At 42.6% G+C, this 20,797-nt stretch overlaps 1 protein-coding gene across 1 annotated transcript; it reads right to left on the bottom strand.

Moving 5' to 3' along the window:
* Nucleotides 1–1,311: 1,311 nt before the first annotated feature.
* On the bottom strand, nt 1,312–19,375 carry CTSC (cathepsin C). The gene is made up of 7 exons (XM_055802609.1): nt 19,148–19,375; nt 17,932–18,077; nt 8,907–9,073; nt 8,339–8,482; nt 6,673–6,788; nt 3,201–3,332; nt 1,312–2,443 (listed from the first exon to the last, which is right to left on the bottom strand). Exons 1-7 carry the CDS (start codon nt 19,311–19,313, stop codon nt 1,941–1,943), a joined length of 1,374 nt encoding a protein of 457 aa, XP_055658584.1. The 5' UTR covers nt 19,314–19,375; the 3' UTR covers nt 1,312–1,940.
* Nucleotides 19,376–20,797: the final 1,422 nt, after the last annotated feature.

Raw genomic sequence — 20,797 nt, 5'->3', positions numbered from 1 at the left:
AAATGAAAGCACGGGTAACAATTTCTTCCATACTTCATAGTTCCACACATTTTTCAGCTTTAGTTTTATTACTATAAATCAAATCAATGCCTGGAAAAAGGGTAGTGAGTGACCTACCGAACATTGTTGATCAGCGCATGATCTGTCACGCCTTTATTATGCCCGCTAACACAGCAGACAAACCACACACACTGTCAGGGGAAAGCAGTATTGCCTCTCCCACACCTACATTTTCCACTCGGGAAAACACTGTTAGGAGAGAAGGGGGAAGACTGGGAGAAGCACAAGAGAGAAGTTGTGCACTTGCTTGCATATCTTAGGTGAAGAGGTGTGTGGAACAATTGAATATCTTCATGATGTACTGCAGCTGCTGCCAAGGGGTTAAGTCCTCATGGGACTCTCAGTTTTAGCAGTAACATCAAATAATCCAAGTGGGAAGGAACAAGTGCCCTACTTTCCCCGCCCCCTCCCCAATTTCCTCAGCTAAAACAAGCCAATGCAGAATACAAGTACTTCCAGAGGTCCTTGATGAAATTCTGGCAAAACACAAGTTCTAAATTTCCAAATACGGCTTGGTATTTTTTGGCAGAGGGTTCAAAAACAGAAATGACACTACCTTTCTCCTATCCCTCAGTTTGAACAAATCAGAATCAGGCAATTCTTGTGAAACTCCGCTACTGAAGTAAAAGGGAGTTCTCCTTTCTAATTTAAATGGAATATTTTGCTTACAACCATTCCATTTTTCTGTATTTTATAAGTTTCCCTACACCCTAAAAAACCCACCCCAAAACCTAAGATTGTGTTTTGTATGTAAAAATAATTAACTACTGTGGTCATGTATTATTTTAACAGAAGATTACCAAAGAAGTCCTCTTCTACCCATGAAATTGGGACTCGCCTCTAAGCCACTCCTATTTACCCACAATGAAGAGCAGAGACCAGTGCTGCATTCACCAAGTACTGCATTACAGTTTCATCTGGAAAGAAATGGTTAATTCCAAGTGCTGCTATCCCCCCCTTCCCCAACTCTGGTTTTCTACCTTGTATATTTGAAAGGAATAGGGCAACAGATTAACAGAGAGGACTTCACAGGATTACAGGGGAATTAGCCAATTTACTCAATGAAATGTCCCATATCCTGGGCTCCTGGACAACCTTGCTTGATGCTGCTGTGAGAATCTTGATGTCAGCTGGATGATTCCTAGCTCCTCTCCCTTCTCATACTCCTTCCCCATCTGTCTGGATCTTGACAGGAACTTCAAAACTTAAGACAGGCCACTGAAGGAACCAACTACTTCCACAAGTACAAACTCCTATAAAAGCTTGTAATTTTTATTGAACTCCGCTATGATCAATTGCAAAGCACAGCAATAAAATCCAGAACTGGAACATTTAGTTACAGCTTGAAAAGTAGAATTGATTTTTATTGTCATAAGGGTTTGACATGCAGTTTTTGCAGGACACTTCAAGCTTTAAAATTTCCTTTTAATCAGTGTAATTGCCCATTCCCTCCCCAATTTATGTTCTAAATTGCAGTGACTTCCTGCTTTCTGAGAAGTAAGGCACTACAGTGTCCTTTCAGAGTAGTTACAGATTATCATTAACAGATGCTTCCCTCTGAGATCTGAAGTTCAAGATTGTCAACGGAAGAAAACGTAACTGGTGACTGAAGATGTATATCCAGTGGTGAATAACTATCACCACTATTACCAAAACCACCACAACATTCTAGGTGGTTTACTGCCAAATTAGAGAGGAAGCCTTCAGTGCACAAAGCAGAGCTAACTACATTCATCCTCTCACCTAGGGAAACTGTTAGCTCTATTCTTGAAAATTTCATTAAAACTCCCCTGTTCAAGCTGGGGGACAGATTTTAACTGCAGTTTCTAACAATATGTTCTGATGGCTGGGGACAAGGCACTGGATGAAGACCTCCACATTTATAATTTTGGAATAGGAGTTGCAGCCACTGCAATGCTTTCAATCGCACATTCGTCAGTGCCACGGCGGATTCTGAAGTAACCATCTTCTCCCCACGAGGTGCCCCAGCTGTTCTTCACAATCCAGAACTTCTCACCACTTTCTGGTTCTGTACCATAGCCCACCAGCAATACAGCATGATTGGTCAATTCAAAAGGATTTAAGTCATCCTGGAGCCCAGTGTGATGGTAGATCCCCTCTTTATAAAGCATGAAATCACTATAAACCTCAAAGGCAACAGCCATTGGCCCATGCAGAACAAGCTCAAGCTTCATCAGGGCTTCATTGCAGCCTCCATAGAAACCACCAACATAGTGGTACTCAGAAGTGTAGTAGTGGTAACAGCTGCGCTTGAAGGTGCATGGAGAATCTTGGGCTGTGTAAGGGAAGCAGTCCTCTTCCACCACACCAAAGTCCTGGACATACTTTCCAGCAATGAGGTATGGGAAGCCACCATCGCAGCCTAAACAAAAACAAAAAAAACTCAACAAAAAAGAAAAGAGATCTCTGCTTATTCCCTTGAAGAATTATTTAAGGCGAGAGACTCTTCTACTCAATTTTTTTTTAAGAATACTTTTAGGTACAGTATCAAACACTAACTACATCGAGCAGCTAACCCTAGTATTCCAGTTAGCTATAGCTAGTTTTGAAACACAAGACAAAATTCACATCAGTGGGAGCTGTACTAGTAACACTAAAATGCATGGACCACCTTCTCATCCAATTGCTCCTGACACTCCCTGTTACATCCAGTAACCAGACCTGCCCTAACACGGGTACTGTTCTTTAGAAAGCTTTAGTCTTTGCTTTTGCTCATCCACCCCTCTCAGTATGCTCCTTCTCCCTCTGAATATGGTTTTGGGAAGATATTTTAGTTCCACTTTTCTAGGTATGCGTTGCTATTTAGCTGTATTTTTAGCCCTGCTCCTTGGATACTCCCCATCTCCTAGGCAGACCTACCTAAAATCCAATAGCATCCTGAGCATGAGGCTACCTGCTCCTGGTTCAATCCCACCCCTATAGGAAGCTGGGCTGACAACTCTGGAATATTTTCTGCCATCTTTCAAAAAATAGAAGTACAATAAACTGTAGCTTGCCAGATACTTTATGAAAAAACCTGAACTGTGGGTGATGGGGAAGGCATGGAATTTTTTAATATACGGTCTTCTTCTGCAGCATTACTGTTACCAAGTTATCTTCGTATATACCAGTGTACTTACCCTGAGAATACTGGCTGCAAGACACAATCTGTTGGGGACTAAAGATTGGTTTCTGAGTGTTGTTTGTGAGGATACGTATTCTTGCTTCCAGCATGCCCATGGAGGAAAACGCGTAACAGCTGCCACACGAGCCTCAAGAGTAGAAAAAAGAACCATGAAAAGGAGTCAGTAGCATAAACAAGGCAAGTCACCTGCATTCAGGTACAACTACTGTTAGAGCCCACTGAAAACACTGAAAGCCTACCTGACAGTGATCAGAAATTGAACACCGATAGAGCAAAAGAATTTAAATATACATTTAGCTTTTAAACACACAATTCAAATAACAGTTCTAATAACTTCTGAAGGAACAATGAGCTTATTCAAGAATAAGAAATATATTACTCTTCAGTGTTTTCAATAGGATCATTTAAGAGCTATGCTGTCCCTACAGAATGCCCCTACAGGAATCACATTAGCAGGGCTGAGAAGGCTCATGACCTACTGCCTCAGACCATAACCCTTTACGGAGCATGTATGCTAAGGGCGCACAGACGTATTTTAAGTGAACATTGACAATATTGTTCCAGGTTATTTCAAACTACCAATGAACTTAACTCTGTAATTTCCAGTTGAAAAAAAATATTCCACTTCTAGAGCTACCCCTAAAATAACAGACTTCTGAGACACTAGTGGTATAAATAGCAGGTTTCATACAGTGGATTCATCCCAGCTCGCTTTACTTCCCAAGGGCATGTAATTGTACACTGGCTTTTCAGAGGCACCTTAATTTCCCTTCTATTTCCTGGCAGAGTTACGTCTCCTTACTTCTGCATCAAAATTTAGTGTTGCTTCTAGCTTTAGGCCCCTTCACTCCCTAGGAGCTTCCTGTAACACTTAAAAACTTTTGGAAGTAAATTGACAAGCATCACAGGAAAGGACAATTACTTGGATGAGGTCCTATTTTATCTACTGATTGTCACCAAGGTGCCCAATTTCCTTTTGTTTCCTGACAGTAGGAAACTCAAATTTTGCAGAGCTATGAAAATGAGGCAGGCTTGAGGAACAAAACAAAATATTTCCTCCTGAACTGTGTAGGTGTATAAAAGCAGAGCTATTACAAAGGCAAGTGAAATTGCACCTTCACTCAGTTAGATGTAACCCTGAAGAGAAGGAGCAAAATCAGCCTGAACATGAACACTCTTTGCCCAGCAGGGCAAACTGAAGCAGTGAAAGGTGCCTCCCACTCACTGTAGTCACAGCACCCAAGATGGGCCATGCTGAAGAACACTATTGCATTTTGTGTGACAAAGTGTAAAAAAAACCCCCACATTTAATGCAACCGTTTCAGTCTGAAGTCTGTTGGGGGTTTTGATAAGATTTCTCTCCTGCTACCACAGTAGTATTTGTGAGGCCCATAGCATGACAACAACATTGTAGCAGCAGAGAGCCAACACAGCTGCAATAGTTCTGAGACTTCCCACAAATTCTCTTCCAGAGTCAGTTAGAGCTTCAGCCACACCAGATTCCACTCACTACCACAAAGGGCTGTTGTATTACGAGTAAGGAGGAGATGCAGCACATGTAGTGAAAAACTAGCAGACCAAGCTTTTCACCTATTTTGACCTGCAGAAAAAGCTTGCAGAATGTAGTCAGCAAGAAATTGGAACTACACACTTGAATCTAACAAAATCCATAGGTTCCCCTCTTCTACCCTCTGTAAAGTCGACAACAAGCAATGACAGGGCTGTCTTCAAAGACTACACATCTCTTGGTTCAAAGATGCAGTTACTGCCCTATAAACAACCCAAGAGCTCAACCTTTACTTTCTTGACTACAGGAAATGCTAGCAGGGATGCCAATATGCTGGCAGTAAATATTACAATCCAAGTTGCGTGAAGCCTGCCATGTCTCAAGGTATTCTACAGAGTATACACATTTCCCTTTTAATTCTTGTCCCCTTCAGATGCTGTATTTTTTTCTCCTTGGGTAAAGGACAGTGACTCCACAAGCATGCAAGATCTCAGAAGCCACAACCTTGTAATTCATACAATTCTCTCTGTATGTGCCAGACAATTTGCATCTTACTGCTTGCAGCCTTTTCCCCCATGGCATTTTCTAATTAGTCATCTAATAATCTTAATGATATACAACTAAGACTTTCTAATCATTTTAATGAAGCATTGATATCCAGTGCCTTAGAAAATCATACAAATTAAGTCTTGCTTATGATAGCTTGTATGTCAGCATTATTTTGCATGAGGCCATCTTTTGAAGAGGGTTTTTTTGGTGGGATTTTTTTGTCTTTTTTACTAAAGCCTGAAAGCTACAATTCTAATTTAATGGAGCAGAATGCATATTTCAGACATTTAACATACTCAGCATGGATTCTCAGATGACAGGAAAAGTGTAGGCAGTTTTATTATTGGAAGCAATAGATTAGTTATCCTTTAGAGAAACTCTGAAGCAACACAATGGAGAAAGGAAATTTGGGACCAAGTGTTCAACAGTTTGGAAGATAAAAGAGCCCTCTGGATGTTCACACCAGGAGAAAGTACAGGACTCGTACCTACATAGGTCCATATCATTTCCTGTCACCATCTTTCAGTGATGCCACACGTCAGCTTGTGAGCTAGAACTTCCACAAGCTTTCCTATGCTTCCTCTGCTACCAGGAGTCCAGCTGGTAGCATCTGACAGAACTAAGCCATAAATGAGGGACCAGTGATTTAAATCATCCACTCCCCACCATGCTAGTGTTATGTTCCCTTCCCCTCAAAGTTGCAGCCAGACAGCTACCAGTAGATGCAAGTTTGTTTGAAAACAGTGGAGCAGGGAAGGGACATATTAACCAACTCCACTCCTGGCCTCCAGTATGTAACTATCTAATTGAGGTGTCCCACACCAGTGTCATAAAAGCATTTCTTGTAGAATAAAAAGAGGGTACTATTCTGGTATACGTAAACAAAGGAAAAAAACAGGTTTACAAGTATTCTATATTTATCAGTGTCCATACTTTTCATAGTGACTGACACGTCCTCTTGCAACTAGCCATTTAAATAACTCCTGAAGTTATTGGGGTGATAATATTTGGAAGCAATATAAATTTTTCATGGGTTTATTCATTAAAGCCACATGGTCATTTTCCATCAGCAGGAATTAGGGAAAGAATTAAATGCACGTCAGTGCTGTCAGCATGCAGAAAACCATGACTAAGACTGGACAAAACCTGACAGCTGTCTTTACGCAGGGCATGGTGGTAATTTGCTTTCAATCCAGCAAGAGACATTGCTGTTTGGATATGCCAGTACCACCACCTATTTTTGCATTTTTGGCACTGTGTTGTCAGCCAGGACTCCACCCGATTTCCACAGGTTATTCATAGTGAAGGTGCAATCTGTCAACTGCAAGACACTTTGTTAACAGCAAATAACAACATACATCAAAGCAGCTCTACAGGATCTCATTCAGAGTTGTGATTTATTTTTTTTTACCTTGATTCCGAACAGGGCTGACATAATTGACACCATTCACATTTCTCCAGTCCCAGGAATCTGGCAAGCTTGAAACTTTTTTGAGTAACTCGGGTGTTAGAGGTGCAGGCTTTGGTCTAAAGAGGAGAAAATGCTTCTGAGTAGTTGCACTTATTTCACACTAAGTAATTTGAAATAGTCTCCACATAAACTAGATGGGTGTCAATCTCAAGAGATTAGTTTCAGCAGGATGCAAGACCTACTCGAATCCCTCCCTGAGGGAACTATATTATGAACTATCCACAAGCTGGTAAGGTCAAATACTTTCAGACCAACCTGAAGTGCCAAGGTAACTCTCAATGACTGTGGCAACACAGCTCTGCAACAGCTATTTGACACCTCTGCCATCACAGGGTATGTAGAATATCCGATTGCAGAGGCACCCCATCTTGGCAGCACACACTGACAGCAACTACAGACTACTTAACTGCAGACACAGCTTACATCAACACTCCAATAACTGCAGTCCCACTTGCCCCAGAGACTTCCCTGGAGCAAGTTTTTACTGTGGAAGTAATATGGAAGTAAACATTGAATGTTACTTGTCCTCGTCTACCACTTGCAGCCACGTAGCGCTCGTATATCAGCAAACCAAGAGCTTCCTGCATTCAGCTTTCACTTAACCTCATGCTTGTCCCCTAAGTCATGCCATCAAGTGCCATTCACAAACACCAGACCCTGGAGTCTGTTCTGAAAGCATGACAGGGCCAACAAAATACTGTCATGACACTGCATGGTGCAACAGAGCTTCCAAATTGGTTACTGTATTTAAGACCATCTACAAGTTGACTTCTGTCTGTAGGATGGCACCATGATAATCTGCATGATACTCCCATGCAAATCAGAAGTTTTGCTGTACAGTAGGACCTTCTACAAACATACAACTGCCACAGTTTGGAAAAGTGAGTAGCATTCCTACCCACAGCAGTATCAAGAGTGGAAAAAGCAAAAATACAAAGAAGGTAAAACAGCTGTGAAGAAGGGAATCTTCAGATCAAAGAACTCCAGTTATCAAATTACTGTAGGTGACCAGGCATCCATCCCCATTACCACTCTGCCATGTGATCTGCGAGACCCTGAAGGCACTCTCAGGCTACTTTATGCCTTTTCACTGAGACACTCTACCCTTGGTAGAGGACATTGTTTGCAGGCATGGCAAGTTATCAAAGTAAGCAGGAAATTCCCAAAGAAAATCTTTATTATTCATGTTTAATAGCAGAATGCTGTTCACTACTTGTTTATTGCAATTATAAACTAGCAGAACCAGTAAGATGGTCAAGCAGAAACTCCTGACTACAGCAAGCAGCTGATGTGTAGACAGGAAAAGTAACATGACAGCTGAGACTGTCCTGACTTCCTCCCTGCATGTATGAATTCAGCAGTGAGTTACTGAGCAAGATTAAAGGGTAGCTGACCCTATTTGCCTCAACTGCTTGAGACAACAGATGCTCAGAATCATCATTCAAATGAAGAAATATGTTGGCACTCCATGAAAGTGAGCTGGAAGGCCTTGATACTTAATTCAACATCTGAACTACAAGCCAAGACACAGCTAGGAAGAGCCAGGAAAACAAAAGCAGATTCTTTGCGGCAGTGGGGTTTATGGCAAAACAAAAGGCCTTAGTACCTTGGAGCTCTGGAATAGAGACCCCCAGCTCTTCTAATTAGTTGTTCCAGGGCAAAGTGCTCATACTCCTTGTATCTTGTTGCTCTCCAGGACTTCTGGTGAGTATTGATAGCATTCACAAAGTCAAAGTTGTGCACATAAAGTCTGCAAACAAAAGCAACCAAATAAAACAGTAAGAAAAGACTAGGACTGAACACTAAAGGTGTTCTCTAAACTGAATATGGAAAAGACTAACTCTGGAAAGGTCTTCTGGCAAGTACTGATAAAGAAACGTGCAATTATTGGATCAAGGCAAGGTTTCTGAAATTTCAGATAGACTAACTGTAAGAATATACTCATCTTCTTTAGACATGCCATTTTTGTAACTGGACTTCACCAGAGACTGAAGAAGAAACCGTGATGTGACAGGCAGCGTCCCGTTTTCGTGCATTCAGGTTTATTTCCAACATTATGAATGGCATTAGCTTTGCCCTCGGTAACAAAATTTGTCCATATGGTTTTAGGTGAAGCCTGAAGAACAGTTACCAAATGTTTTAGTCCAGTAAAATGTCACTTATCTGTTGCTTACCTTCCCCCGGGCTTCTGGAGAGGTAGCTCCTTTATGTGCACATCTGAGGGAGATGAAGAAACCTTGTGTCCACTGAAACAAGCCCAATTGTGGCCAAGTACATCATGCACCCATCCTGGTAGAGTCTCATTACAGTAGCTGGTTACATTCTGGCCTTCCTTTTTGTACTGTAATGTACAGAGATTACACTTGCATTGAGTACATGTATTTGTTAGCATAGCTGTAGTCCCCACCCATCCAGCTGCTGCTTGCTTATGTTTCAGGGAAGTGGCCAACATACACTCTAGAGGTTAAGCAAATGGAAGAAACTGATCAAGACAAACAGGTTGTGACTTGCACTTTTACAAAGTATGCATTAGTATCAGTATCAACTAACAGGTGCTAATTGTTTGTGTTCAACAGTTACTTTCTAGATAAAATGTAGAAGACCTGTTACTTAGCCTTGTCTTCCAGACCCTATGGTTTCTTGCACCAAATTTGTGATTAGCCAAACCAGCCCTGGAGTGCTACAAAAGTTTGAGAAACTAAGACTCATACCAGCACGAAAAGTAAACACAGGGGTGATAGCACCTCCTTGTGTTCCTCTTCCAGTAACTTCTCATGGAGAATTGCGCTATGGCATTTCTGTTTTATAAATCAGAACAAAAGATGAAACTTCCTGCAGCTGCTTTAAGTTTGAGCTGTGGTGGAAGAACATCACAAAACAATTTCATGTGAACTATCAAAATAAAACAATAAGAAAGGATGATCCACTGAGTCACTCATTTGAAGCTGGCAGTGAGGCGAGTGTTACTAAAGCCTGAAGTCCCAAGTCCTAATACTTCCTCATTCAGCCACACAGCTCTTCATTTATCACTGAAGAGAAGTAATAAATTAATCTATTCAGTAAAATGTGTCTTTATACAACAGTTAGCACTAACGCTTTGCCCAGCTGCAGAAATTTCCTGGATCTGCAATTCTTTGACATCAGAATGTCCTGGGGCAGAGGAAAGGATCTTTACTCATCTCAAGGTTAAAGTCTCTTTTGTCATGAGCTACAGAGGAGCCTGAAACCCCCACACAACAAAAGCTTTAACTTCTCTAATCACACAAATCACTTAGAATCAAAGTTTTCTAGTCCAATGGTATTAACTCCCACCCTGTTTGAGTTGTACATGTACAATGTAGAGAGATTTTGTAGCTATGTTTCAACAAAACGCTTGCTCAGCCTCTTCACTAAAGGTGGTGGCTTATAGTGATGGAAATGCCTCTAGACTGAAAATAAAGTAAATAGACTGAGAGGTTTGTGACTGTCAAGGCTCTGTGAAGAACCAGAAGAACACATAGTGAAATTAAGTCTGTCATCCCAGGGATAAAATTAAAGGTTAATGCTCTGTTTCAGAACAATGGGTATTTGCTTTGTCCCCAGTTCAGAGGTTGCAGAGGCATTACATCTAGATCCTTGCTTGTCTAGTAAGGCAAGCATATTTGCTGACTGAAGCAGGATGGGGGCACCAGAAGGCTGAGCTGTCACCTTGTTCTATTCACCCTATCTTACTGTTCAAGATTGTGCAATGTGGGAAATAACTACACTTGGCCAAACACCAAGGGCAACATCCAGAAATTACTTTTAAGAAATACTCTCTTCACAGCAGGTTACTGACTTTATATTGGTAAGTTACTATGACAGCAGTTTAATTTACAGTGTCATGTAGAACCAAGTAATACCTACTTGTCTTTTCTACCTAAAAGCTGCCACAGATTAAAACAAGACCAAGCACAACCATTCTTAAGCATAGACCTTCAGTCTGAATACTTGACTGTTACTCAAGGAACAGGCCTGCTTCCTGCAACAATCAGATACAGATCCTGCCTAGCACAGAGAGTTATATTGAATCAAAACAAGTGGAACAGACTTGGGACATCTTCACAGAAAAAAGGCACCGAGTTACCTGCTAACTAGCAAATTAAAACAACTTGCCTTTTATTTTTCCTCCTAGAAATCACTCTCCTTTTCCTGGAGATTAAATCTATTGCTTTTTTTAATATTTAGCTGGATAATTAGCAGAATAGTATTTGTACTGTTTGTGCAACTTCAAGGGAAGTGAATTTAGCAAGTTTCTTATGCTGTTTTTTTAGTTCAAACATTAGCAAAACCAGGAAGGTGAGGGGACAGTTACTGGTGATGCTCAAGATAAACAAGAGACAAAAGCCTGTTTCAGACAGTCTGTGTAGAAGCTAAAAATTAAGCTATTCAAGTCCTCTGTAGCTATGTTTTTGTAGACTAGCAGACTGTAAGCTACTACTAAACTGGCTTTAAAAAGTAGACATGAAGATTTCAAAACCATGGCCCGTCAACGACACCTGGATAAAGGGAATTTGAAGTCCAAAAGCCATAATCAGCTAGTAAATTAAAATATACCCATAACGTCCCAATTTTATTTCTCCACCCCCCTGACTTTTGAGAGCCACTGATATAGAGAAGTGGCACAGAAACCTTTACAAACCCCAATACTTACGATTAATTTCTACAAGCTAGGTAACTTCCCACTGGGCCACATGTTAGAGGAACCAAAACGTCATCAGCGCCATGACAATGACACCCACTGTTTACTACCAGAAGGTACACAGTTGAAGATATGCTTCATTGTGAAACCCAAGTGCTGCATTTCTTATCGCTACCAGAGAAGGGCTCTGACAGACTAGACCTAGCAAGTCTAACTGCACTGGTTTTAGAGGACCTATCATGAGTATGTCTGCCTGACTAACAGTCATACAGGAGCATGGTACCGTTGCACTGAACAACCACTGACTGGTGGATGTGAATTACAACGCAGGATTCAACTGAAGCCACCAGCACAGTACCCAGCACATCTGCAGAACTCATCATAAAACAGCATCTTGTCTTCTTCATGGAAGACAACAGCCACACAGCTGTGACCACCCGTAAGCACTGGACAAGCGGTACACACATTTCTTCTGCAGGCTTAAAAATGAAAACCATCTTGTTAAGTTAATAAAAGACCACTGCAGCCATGTCACGTGATAGTTTTAGTCAATGCTCACATCTGCAACATTAACTAAACTCCATCCAGTGGTCTGACCAATCTGGAACAACTCCTGTAGAAAGGCACCCAAACTATATTCACAATTCAAATTCTGAGTTTTGAAAACTTTAAGCTTCAATTTAATTTCAAATGCATATTTTTCTCAAGTCTGACAACTCATGTGACTCTGCCTCAGGCCAGAATTTAGCCAAGCAGCTCCAACATTAACCTTAAAAGGCTTCATGTACCTAAACTGCAAAGCTTGCTCTTGCGTACCTGACCCTAGGTAAGCTTTTCGGTACAGTATACTTTTAGTAACATCTTTACTGTGTTGGTCAGCACAACATAATCTAATTGCATGTTCAATTCTAGTCCAAATAAAGTATAATTGTTTAAAGCTTTCTTTAAATTTTTAATCTCCATAAGCAGAAAACAGGAAAGGATGGAGGCCTTATTGGACACAGCATTTAACAGGGATTCAGTAGTGCTACACACACAGGCTGCCATCCCATTTTCTTTTTACATCTTTTGTTCTCAATTTAAGCAATGCTCAGGCAGTAAGCCAACTCAAGTTTCAGGAGGCAGGACTACCCTATACATTAAGACTTACCACTCATTTTTCATCAAATCTACAAGTGTGCTGAAGCATTTGTAATATGCAAATCACTTTCTTAATTGAAAGAGGATTGCAGACACCCTACTGTACAAAAATACAGAAGGTATCAGAATAAATGGCTTCATCTTGCTACCCAACATAAAACGCAAGCAAATATAAACTACAGATGCATTTTCTTCCCTCTAGGGAACATTCTGCAATTCGGAGATTTATGCTTTCAGTTCTACACTTTAGGGAAGCAGCAGTCGCGCATTACCAGTTAGAGTAAGCCCAACTAAAATAAAAGTTATCCTTCAATTGATTTGCAGGATGATTAAATAGCATCAGCAACTCTAACACCTCTGCTTATTTTAGCAACATGTAATAAAATGCATTCAGATGCAGTTTTTTTAATATTCTGAAATTTAAACATTAACAGCCAGTCTAGACAAGTGATTGTAATTTCAGAACAGCAGTCCTTGGTTTTAACCAAATTTGGGGGGGGGGTGGGGGGAGTAAAAGGAAAAAAACCAAACAAAAAAAAGTAAGACATATGACAAAGATGTCACCAAGTCAGTCTGGAAGAGATTAGTAACTTTAGTGGAATATTCTATAATCAATTTCTTTCTTTTTGCTGAAGTAGTGCTAATGTTTAAATGTGAGAAAATGCCAGACTTTTGATTTTTGCTAGAGGGCATCTCAAAAGTCAGAAGTAGTACCATTTAGCTTAAGGGACAAACTGAGAATATTACAAGTCTGTCTCCCTTCAAAGTGGTAGCCTTCATGTTAAATAAATACTACAAAGATATCAAGTAATTGAAACAAATCAGCCTCAACTTTCCTTTCAGCCTCACTCTAGCTTTTTATGTTATGCTGTTCCCATTTCTTTTGCCCTTGGGGGGAAAAAAAATAATCTTTAAAGCCTTATAACAATTCTGTAGGACTATGCAAGATATATCATCCAGCAGAAGCACATGCTCAAGCTTCTGCCAAGAGTCAGTATACCAACTTCACATCCAAGTTCAGTATAGGGATGTTTCAGCAGCACACATTGAATAAGAAACAAGAGCGTTCCCATAAAACAAGTTATTTTGTGCTGCAAACAAACATCTGGCAAAGTAACTACAACTTGCGAGAAGCAAAATGCAAGAATGCAGTAGGATGCTGCATTTAACTTGACAAGCCTTGAGGGACAAGTACAACAATAGTTAGAAATAAAACAGTTAAAGCTTCTTTACTTAAGCTATTAAAGCAAACTGAGAAAAAAATACATCAATATGCTCACCCAATCCACTCCTTTTGTGTGGGAAGTCATTTCCCTGCAGCCCCCAGCTGAAAGAACAAATAACTTATAAAGGCAGCGAGGCCCTATGAAATTTTTAGTAGGTGTCTATTTAGTAAGCCACAGGAACAAAAGGCTATTAAAAACTCACTGAAACATGTATCATCATCAAACAGGCTGTGTCTCTATCCACACAGCACAGTAGCTCTGACAAAACCACCATTTAGACAAGCCCATAGCATTCTTGTTAGTAATTAATAGTTGCATTCTTCAACATTGAACTTCTAGTGTATTTTTGCTTAATTAGCACCAGTTGCACTTCTGTGCTTGAAACACGTTAAGTCCTGCATTGGCTTAAATACTGCTTCCTGTTAGTTTTGCCTAGCAACTCCATCCTCCGTTGGATGGCAGAATATAAGGAAGGCATTAAAGCATCACTGTAGGTAAATCAGGATGCTTTATCTGCCCTGTCACCATGATGGTGTTTTAGCCACATAATTTAACTTTAGTGCAACATAAACAGAACTTGAAATTTATGAGGGGCCTTTAAGTAATGAATACTTCCCTGACAAGCCCAAACCCATAGCCACGGAAGATGTGTAAAGCTTTCTGCATTATGGCTGTTCCGCCACCACAAACTGCTCTATGAACCCAAGAGTCATTTCATAATCAAGCAGGATGTCCAGAATACTGTTGACACTGGAAGACTATTTCAGAGTGAAACTAAGTAATTTTACTAAGTAGTAAAAACAATAGCAAATTACTTCATATTAAACATACTAGTTCTATACCTTCTTGCTGTAAACAAGAGACTGCCAGCAAAGATAATTCTTCTTTTTTACGAATTCCAAAGGGACTTTGTCTAAGACTTTCCACAGTCTCAACAGCAATCAAGGCCAAGCAATCTAAGTGATTGATTTCATGCTTTCCTCTTGCAGCATTTCCAGGGAAGAAGCCCTCACCAGTTAGCATTCTAGTTTACCCTATTTTACACAAAGGGCTTCTAGATTATGATGAACACGAAGCCAATTTAGCCTGCTAGGTTTACATTACTTTCAGGTAAAAATCTGCTCAGTGCATGCTTTAGAGAACACATTACTTGTCCCCTAGAAGCTTTATAGCAGAAGATGATGGAATAGATCCTAGCTGCATTTGATAGAAGAAACCACATTTTTTTAGTTTATACCAGGGCTTGGTATTTTGTATGTCTATTTGTATGTCTACTTACTGGATTAAAAGTAAACAGATATGCATACCTAAATACGTCACAAGGTCAAGCAGTTCATAAGAAACCACTTCTCCCCCAAGTCCCCACTGGGACTAGTAAAGTAAGTTTTGCAGAAAGACAGTATTGCAAGTCACGGCCTAACAAAGTCAGCTAGTTGTCTGCAGCAAAAGCCACATTTCCCAAGTAAGGTGGTGTTTCCTCATACTTATTGGCCATTATACTTGCATCTTGGTGATCTGTTCTTTCCTTTACAGCAGTAAAATTATAGAGAGTAACTGAATTGAGCTCTAATCCTCTCTAATATTTAAGGAAAGAAGCCTTTAATTTAAGCATGTCTCACTGATGGATTGCCTACTACTGAACAATGACCCAAACAAGCCTGCTATTTCTTAATACGAAAAACAACTTGAAAACTAACAATTAATCCATTTGCCTACAAAGGGCTAAGCCATATTCATGACCATGAAGTGCAAGCTACTGTGCACTGCTACTGCTCAGGTGTATATTCAACTTGTTTTGAGCAGTAAGATTGATCAGATTACCTCCAGAAGCTCCTTCCAGCCTAAATTATTCTGTAACACAGTACTGGTATACTGTTTAAGAGTACTATTGCAAATCCATGCATTTACATTTTCACACATACAGAGGAACACACAAGACCAGCACTTAGTCACTTGACTTAGTGCTCATCTTCCCAGGATATATTTCACAAGGCATAGATAGCAGCAATAGAGCCTTCAGTGACCCTCAATTGTCTTCAAGTTGGTGCCCAACAGATCCATTTACATTCCAGAACAGGCCACTCACTGTTACTATCCCTCACATTCTAAAATTAGTTTAAGTTAGTTTTTTTTTAGTCCCCTCCACTGTCCTCAGAGAGGCAGCAATTCCTGCCACTTTTGAGGCAGGCCCTCCCACTGTAGGGAAGCCTGCAGAGGTGTCCCTGCCTGAGAAGTTTCAGAGTAATTCTGCCCAGTTAAGAGTACCCTTCAGCATCTGTAGCTTTTGCTGTATCACCTGCCAAACCTATAAGGACTGTACATCACAGCAATTTAGTGTCACTACCCTATACAGATGAGAGGATGTCAATCAGATATTTCTCTCACACTTTGCTTTTGCTCAAGTATAAGACCCTGTCTTACACAACAGCATTCTTATTTTTAAAATGTACTATAGTAAGAGTGCTAGTTTTGGGAGATAATTTCATTTAGAGTAGCTCTTAAAGTGCCAGGTTTTGGATTGGTGATGAAAACAGTTTTGATAACACAAGAACGTTTTCATTATTGCTGAGCAGTGCTTACACAGCATCAAGGCCTCCTCTGCTCCTCAGAGTGCCCTGCCAGTGAGTACATTGGGGCTGCACAAAAAACCTGTGAGAGGAGACAGCTGACCCCAACCAACCAAAGGGATATTCCATACCATAAAACATCTTACTCAGCAATAAAAGCTGGGGAAAGGAGGAGAAAAGAACATTCAGAATTACAGCATCTGCCTTCCTAAGCAACAATTGTGTGTTACAAAGCCCTGCTTTCCTGGAAATTGCTTCACACCTGCCTGTTGGTGGCAAGTAGCAAACAAATTTATTTTGCTTTGCCTATTAACACACCTTTACTCAAGCCTTGAGTTTTCACACTTCTCTACCCTTCCTATTCTCTCCCCCGCCCCACTTTGGGGGGAAGTGAGAGTGGCCACATGGTGCTTAGTTGCCTGCTGGGGTTAACCCAGTTAACAACAAAAGAGCATGTAAACAACTTCACCATTAGTCTTGTAAAACAACCTACACAACCCCTTCTCTTAAGTGAGCTCAAATCAGCATGGAGGAAGCTGCATTTAAATTGGAGCCTCATATACCATTTCTATTCAGTAATGATTACAGGTGTCCTGGAAGAGTGGATCACTCATTTTGTAAACAGCTGAAAACACCGACTTGAAAATAGCTGCTGTGAAATAAACCATCTACCTCGGCTCCCAGAAAGACAATTTAAAGCAGAAGTCACTTCTTCACCCTCCTTCCTACTAGCCAAGGTTCAGAGATTTTTATGCTTGGCTAAGGCCTGGTATTTCCTATCAGCTCATCTGAAGCTAGACACAAGATCATGCTTCCTGAAACAACCAAGAAATGTATCCACTGCTCCTGCCTAGGGCTGCACTGACCAACTGGGCAGTCTTACTGCACAAAAACATCTGTCTCCCAGGTAGCAAAGTCATCCTGCAGATATTGCCCCAAACCACCCTTCAGATTCATAATGCCAGTCATCAGGACAGCAGCAGAGCACTCCTTAGCAAGTGGGTTTTCTCCTGTCTACCCCCTGCCTACCAGCACTGTTTTTCAGCTTCATCTAAAGTCATTAGCAGGGGACTGGAAACAACAGTATTATTCCAAAAGAAAAACTCTAGGCAGCAGAAATATTCTCTGGATTATTAAAGTTGTATTCTGGAATGAAATTTAAAGATCCTAGAAATCCTCCAGCAAGGAGAACAGATGGCCTTTCTAAAATTTTTATGCATTTGAGAACATCTTTAAGGAAAGATAAAAGCAATGATGTTTGCCATTTCACTTGGGTCCATGATGTCAGGAAGAAAACTGGAAAAAAACCCAACTTCCAGACTACTGGGAGAGTTAGCTTCACAAAGGCCTTCAATTGCATTAAGCATGCCCAGAAGGGAAAGCAGCACCATCTGTAACAGATTTTTCAGATAAAGCCCAGTGTGGAATATGAATACCTCTTCCCTCCCTTTGCTCCCTACTCAGCCACTGATCCAGGCAAACCTTAGAGCCAAAAATAACCAAGTGTCCCAACTGCCCCGCCACACCAGCCAGGGACTAAAGAAAAGCCAAACTATAGGCCATTTTAGAAACAGTCAGTGATACAGAACACACCAAGTTAACTCACCTTAAAAAATGCAAACCACTTGTAGTCATTTATCACAATTTCAAAGCCTTGATTGTAAATCAAGGTGAAGAAACCATAGTTGCCCAGACTATCCTGAGCCACATCTAACTTCTGAAGGTCCACAAGCACCCTTCTTTCCACAGGCCCTACAAGAAATACAAACATTATTGCACAGAAGAGATAAAAATAAATCAATCAGTACAAAGACGGTTGTAACATTTATTTTATTCCAAAAGATGCTAAAATATACTTGTTGAAGAGCCTTCTGCAAAAAGGCATCAAGCAAGCACACTTCAGGGACATCACTTAGCTGTCAGTGGGTCTACATGCTTATTTTTCCACTGCTAGACAGTTATTTGCACATTCAGTTAGCAGCAGCACCAAACAGCTGTTACTGGGAGACACCAGCTGATTTAAACGTAACTTGCTATACAGCCACACAGGACTCAGACGCTGTGTCACTCAGGCACTGTGTCTGCAATGACAAATCTTCCCCTACAACACCTGGGATGAGGCATCTGCCACCCCACGCTCCAGCTCCCTCCACCTCTCCCGCTGGCCTCACCCCATCAAAAAGATGATTTAGAAAAATGGAAGCATCTACCATTTATTTTTTTTTTAATACTGGCACGCAACAATTAACAGCTCCCCACTACAATCACTCCTTCAAGGGCAGTAATACCAGCACTTCTCCTGAGGCGGTCAGGCCCCCTCAGCAGCCGGCAGCTCCAGGAGCAGGCCCGGGGCCCCCGGCCCGGCCGAGGGCGGGAAGGAGCTGGCGTGCTGAGGGGGAAGCGAACCGGCACAGGCCCGTGGTGCCCGTGAAGAGGCCTTGCTGAGACCAAACCGAAACAAAGGACAAAAAAAAAAAAACCCAAAAATGAAGCGGGAGGGCAAGAGCGCTGCCCGCAGAAGCCACTTAGCGCCTGACGAACGCGAACCGCTCGATTCCAATTAACCTTTTTCTGCCTTAAGCCCCGCAGGGACGCCCGCCACAGGGCCGGCCGCCGGGTGCGACCCGCGGGTGACGGGGGCCGCTACGGCCGAGGCAGAAGCCCGCCGCCCGCTTACGGTTGTAGGGCCTCGGAGCACGGAGCAACAGCCCCACTCCCCCCCGCAACGCCCCACTGCTCCCTCAGGCTCCCAGGGGACCACCCCCCAGCGAGGCCGGGACGACCCCGGGGAACGGGAACGGGGCAGAGCCGCCGGGTCTCACCCCCCTGGGAACAGTTGCCGTGGCGGCCGCCGCTCCGCCAGACGCGGAGCTCCCAGGCGCCCAGCAGGTCGGCGAAGGAGCAGTTGGCCGGCGTGTCGGCCCGCAGCGCCGCGGGCAGCGCCACCAGCAGCACCAGCGCCGCGGCCCGCAGCGCCCGCGCCGCCATGGAACCGCTCCCGCCGCCCGCCGCCGCCGCTGAAATGGGCCCGCGCGCCGCGGCCTCCCCGCCCCGCCGCCTGCCCGCCCCCGGGCCCGGGCCCGCCCCGGGCCAGCCGCGCCGGGAGGGGCCGGGCCTCCGCGCCTGCCACAGCTGGGGCTCCTGGGCCGGGCTGCGGGTCGGGGGGGCCGGGGGGAGGGCGGTGGTTCGGCCGTGTGTGTGCCCCAGCTGCGGCGGGGGAGGGAGGGCGGTGTCCCCCCTGAGGGCCGTGACAAGGAGGTGGGCTCTCACCCTGCGTGTAAAGATGGCCTCCTCCCCAGAGGGGGTCCTTCCCAAAGGGCGTCCTCTCCTGCAAAGGGCACACACCTCCCCGAAGGGCACCTCACTGCCGTCCCCGATAGGGCATCCTTCTCACCGAGAGGCATCCCCCAGCCCAACAGATGTCCTCCTCCCCAAAGGGCTCCTCTTCCCCAAAGCCCACCTACCCCCCAAAGGGTGTCCTTCCCTGCACAGGGCAGCCTGCTGCCCCCATCTCCTTCCCGGCCACCCATCGTCCCTGCACTGGGAGAAGTCCCCTGCGGAGAGGGACAGGCCAGTGCGGCTGGTCCCTGGTGTTACTCCAGGCGGGTGCCTTGCAGCCGCAGAGGATGCGGCCTCTTGTCCGCCATGGTTTTAGTGGCACAAAGTGACTCAGAGTTTCTGCAGCAGCCGTGTGTCACAGCTGGGAAACCATGCGGTTACCTGTCCTGCACAGGGTGTAGTCGCTGAAAACCTATGCCCTCTTTGAGACCCTTTGTACACAGCAGCAGTCGGCAAAAAGTGCAGAAAATTCCATCGGAAGGTGGAAGCTTTAGTGACATGCAAAATCTTGCACATCCAACAAGGAGAGTGTTTGCAGGGGAGGGGTACTTGTTGCACTGGTTCTCCAAATTCAAAATGAGTATGCTTTCACATCCCCAAAGTTACATATGCAAGCAAGAAGGCTAAAAGACTTACTAATGAGTAAATTTCATTCATTTAAAAAAATTAAATTTAAAAAATTTCATTTAAAAAATGAAAATTAATTTCATTCATTTAAAAAAACCCTTTTATATAAAAAATAACCCCTTTCCAGGGAAAAATAAATGCATATATATGTATATTATATTGGCTATGAAAATGACACACTGCATTAACTATGGATATACATTTAAAATAATTTTGTTAAACTGGTATAAATCTACATGTAGATACTCTTATTGCAGATTTCAACAGTTCAGCTTTAAGTCACGAGCTAAACTAGGTTTAAACTGTAAGCGTCTTAATTCATTTTTGTACTGATTTAAATCAGGTTAGCAATTACATCAGTAAATTTTATCTAAGTAATACATTATTTTATCACTATCACCTTCCTTTTATGCCATCTTCTCAACCTTTTGGAGAAGGATTAATTTGGCATTGTGTGGCTGATTCTTAGATCAACCAGCTAATAGATGCTCTTAGTCAGGCCATCA

This window comes from Falco peregrinus, chromosome 4 (assembly GCF_023634155.1).
Source record: "Falco peregrinus isolate bFalPer1 chromosome 4, bFalPer1.pri, whole genome shotgun sequence".
NCBI classification, from domain to species: Eukaryota; Metazoa; Chordata; class Aves; order Falconiformes; family Falconidae; genus Falco; species Falco peregrinus.
The sequence above is the reverse complement of the archived record's forward strand: the minus strand, read 5'-3'. Positions and strand labels throughout refer to the sequence as shown.

Excerpts from the sequence above, each read along its gene's own strand:
- CTSC (XM_055802609.1), bottom strand. The coding sequence starts at position 19,313 with ATGGCGGCGCGGGCGCTGCGGGCCGCGGCGCTGGTGCTGCTGGTGGCG. Across the intron at positions 9,074-17,931 it reads AGTGGTTTGCATTTTTTAAG|TACAAAAAGGAAGGCCAGAA; the intron begins GTGAGTTAACTT and ends TGTACATTACAG. Across the intron at positions 8,483-8,906 it reads CTCCAGAAGCCCGGGGGAAG|ACTTTATGTGCACAACTTTG; the intron begins GTAAGCAACAGA and ends TTTTGTTTGCAG.